The 3446-nt window shown below is 43.9% G+C and overlaps 1 protein-coding gene across 1 annotated transcript; it reads left to right on the plus strand.

The window, feature by feature from the left end:
• The first annotated feature begins 973 nt into the window (after positions 1-973).
• On the plus strand, positions 974-3181 carry LOC120221952 (heat shock cognate 71 kDa protein-like). Its single transcript, XM_039219640.1, has one exon. It carries the CDS (start codon positions 1007-1009, stop codon positions 2945-2947), a length of 1941 nt encoding a protein of 646 aa, XP_039075571.1. The 5' UTR covers positions 974-1006; the 3' UTR covers positions 2948-3181.
• The last annotated feature ends 265 nt before the right edge of the window (positions 3182-3446 follow it).

Raw genomic sequence — 3446 nt, forward strand, 5'->3', positions numbered from 1 at the left:
TCTCCCTCTGTGACCCCCGCTCTCTTTGCCCCTCCCCTGCTTTAGCTCTCTCTCAAAAGTAAATACAATAAAAAAAAAAAACTTTTTAAAACAAAACAGGGGTGCCTGGGTGGTTCAGTTGGTTAGGCGGCTGACTTCGGCTCAGGTCATGATCTCATGGTTCACGGGTTCGAGCCCCGAGTCGGGCTCTGTGCTGACAGCTAGCTCAGAGCCTGGAGCATGTTTCAGATTCTGTGTCTCCCTCTCTCTCTCTGACCCTTCCCTGATCACGCTGTCTCTCTCTCAGAAATAAATATTTAAAATTTTTTTAAAAAATTAAAAAAAAATAAAACAAAAAACCAATCAAAATCCTGTATACAACTGGCTCTCCTGGATTCTGGTCAAATTCCTTTTTTTTTATGCCTGCTTTTCAGATATAGTTTGGGCTAAATTTCACTGAATCATTTCTAGTTCTTGTCTATTTAGTTTTGTGGCTCCGAGTCTCTTTAATTGAACACTGATCTTGTTTAAATCCTATATAGTATCACCAACTTGACAATAAACTATTTGTAAGAAAAAAATAAATAAAATAAAAAGAGAGAGAAAAAAAGGAATTACATTTTTTTTTGTTTTTTGTTTTTTTTATTTATTTCTAGGAGACAGAGAGAGAGACAGCGTGAGCAGGGGAGGGTCAGAGAGAGAGGGAGTCATAGACTGAAACAGGCTCCAGGCTCTGAGCTGGCAGTCAACACAGAGCCCGACGCGGGGCTCGAACCCACGAACCGCGAGATCATGACCTAAGCGAAAGTCTGACGCTTAACCGACTAAGCCACCCAGGCGCCCCAGGAATTACATTTTTAAAAAAGCTAGCAATGAAGATTATGATGTACAATATCACCATTCCATCTGACATAAATAAAAGTACCCTGGATCTTAAAACATAAATAAATAGCTCACTGAACGCGGCGCTAGCTTTCCCAGTAGCTGATTTCTTCCCCAGCCGGGCTGGGCCCACCCAGAAGCAATTATGTCTAAGGGACCTGCAGTTGGCATCGATCTTGGCACCACCTACTCCTGTGTGGGAGTTTTCCAGCACGGGAAGGTGGAAATAATTGCCAACGATCAGGGAAACCGGACCACCCCAAGTTATGTCGCCTTTACTGACACCGAACCTTTGATCGGTGATGCTGCAAAGAATCAAGTTGCAATGAATCCCATCAACACAGTTTTCGATGCCAAACGCCTGATTGGACGCAGATTCGACGATGCTGTTGTCCAATCTGATATGAAGCATTGGCCTTTCATGGTGGTGAATGATGCTGGCAGGCCCAAGGTCCAAGTAGAATACAAGGGAGAGACCAAAAGTTTCTATCCAGAGGAGGTGTCTTCTATGGTCTTGACAAAGATGAAGGAAATTGCAGAGGCTTACCTTGGCAAGACTGTTACCAATGCTGTAGTCACAGTACCTGCCTATTTTAATGACTCTCAGCGTCAGGCTACCAAAGATGCTGGAACTATTGCTGGTCTTAATGTGCTTAGGATTATCAACGAGCCAACTGCTGCTGCTATCGCTTATGGCTTAGACAAAAAGGTTGGAGCTGAAAGGAATGTGCTGATTTTTGACTTGGGAGGTGGCACTTTTGATGTGTCAATCCTCACTATTGAAGATGGGATCTTTGAGGTCAAATCTACAGCTGGAGACACCCACTTAGGGGGAGAAGACTTTGACAACCGAATGGTAAACCATTTTATTGCAGAGTTCAAGCGCAAACATAAGAAGGACATCAGCGAGAACAAGAGGGCAGTCCGTCGCCTCCGTACTGCTTGTGAGCGCGCCAAGCGCACACTTTCTTCCAGCACCCAGGCCAGTATTGAGATTGATTCACTATATGAAGGAATTGACTTTTATACCTCTATTACTCGTGCCCGGTTTGAAGAGTTGAATGCTGACCTGTTTCGTGGCACCCTGGACCCTGTAGAGAAAGCCCTTCGGGATGCCAAGCTTGACAAGTCTCAGATCCACGATATTGTCCTGGTGGGTGGTTCTACACGTATCCCCAAGATCCAGAAACTTCTACAAGACTTTTTCAACGGGAAGGAACTGAATAAGAGCATCAACCCTGATGAGGCTGTTGCTTATGGTGCAGCTGTCCAGGCAGCCATCCTTTCTGGAGACAAATCTGAAAATGTTCAAGATTTGCTGCTGTTGGATGTCACTCCTCTTTCTCTTGGCATTGAGACTGCTGGTGGGGTCATGACCGTTCTCATCAAGCGCAATACTACCATTCCTACCAAACAGACCCAGACCTTCACTACTTACTCTGACAACCAGCCTGGTGTACTCATTCAGGTTTATGAAGGTGAGCGTGCCATGACCAAGGATAACAATCTACTGGGCAAGTTTGAACTCACAGGCATACCTCCTGCCCCCCGTGGCGTTCCTCAGATTGAAGTCACTTTTGATATTGATGCTAATGGCATTCTTAACGTCTCTGCTGTGGATAAGAGTACAGGGAAAGAAAACAAGATCACCATCACAAACGACAAAGGTCGTTTGAGCAAGGAAGACATTGAGCGCATGGTCCAGGAAGCTGAGAAGTACAAAGCTGAAGATGAGAAGCAGCGGGACAAGGTGTCCTCCAAGAATTCCCTGGAATCCTATGCATTCAATATGAAAGCAACTGTTGAAGATGAGAAACTTCAGGGCAAGATAAATGATGAGGACAAACAGAAGATTCTGGACAAGTGTAATGAAATCATCAACTGGCTGGATAAGAACCAGACTGCAGAAAAAGAAGAATTTGAACATCAGCAGAAGGAGTTGGAGAAGGTGTGCAACCCCATCATCACAAAGCTGTACCAGAGTGCAGGAGGCATGCCTGGAGGAATGCCCGGAGGCTTCCCTGGTGGCGGTGCTCCTCCCTCTGGTGGTGCCTCCTCCGGGCCCACCATTGAGGAGGTTGATTAAGCCAACCTGAGAATAGGTCTAGCATTGTTCCACACAAAACATTTGAAGGACCCAAATTTGTAGCAAATTCCATGGCAGTTTTAAAGGAGCTGCTATAGTTAATAAACTGGGCATTCTTGATACTTGAATATGGAATATGTGCACAGGGAAAGAAATACAACATTGCACTTTATAAGCACTGTATTGTGAAGTGGAAAATGCAATGTCTTAAATAAACTGTATTTAAAATTGGCAAAAAAAAAAAATAAATAAATAAATCCAATATAGTATCAAAATAGTGAAAAGATTCTCTGAAAACAGTTTGGCAGTTTCTGAAATAAGTTTATAAACATAGAATTACTGTAAGACCCAGCAAAAGCCATTTCGAGGTATATGCTCAAGAGACTGTAAGCACATGCCCACTGAAAATCACATATCCACGTTCACAGCAGCATTATCCAGAAGAGCCAGAAAGTGGAAATCTCCATGTCCATCAGCTGATGGATAAGCAAACCATCCT

This window comes from Hyaena hyaena, unplaced genomic scaffold (assembly GCF_003009895.1).
Source record: "Hyaena hyaena isolate Hyena2069 unplaced genomic scaffold, ASM300989v1 scaffold_15, whole genome shotgun sequence".
NCBI lineage: Eukaryota > Metazoa > Chordata > Mammalia > Carnivora > Hyaenidae > Hyaena > Hyaena hyaena.

Bases quoted from the DNA above. Each gene is read 5' to 3' on its own strand.
- LOC120221952 (XM_039219640.1), top strand. From the start codon at position 1,007: ATGTCTAAGGGACCTGCAGTTGGCATCGATCTTGGCACCACCTACTCC.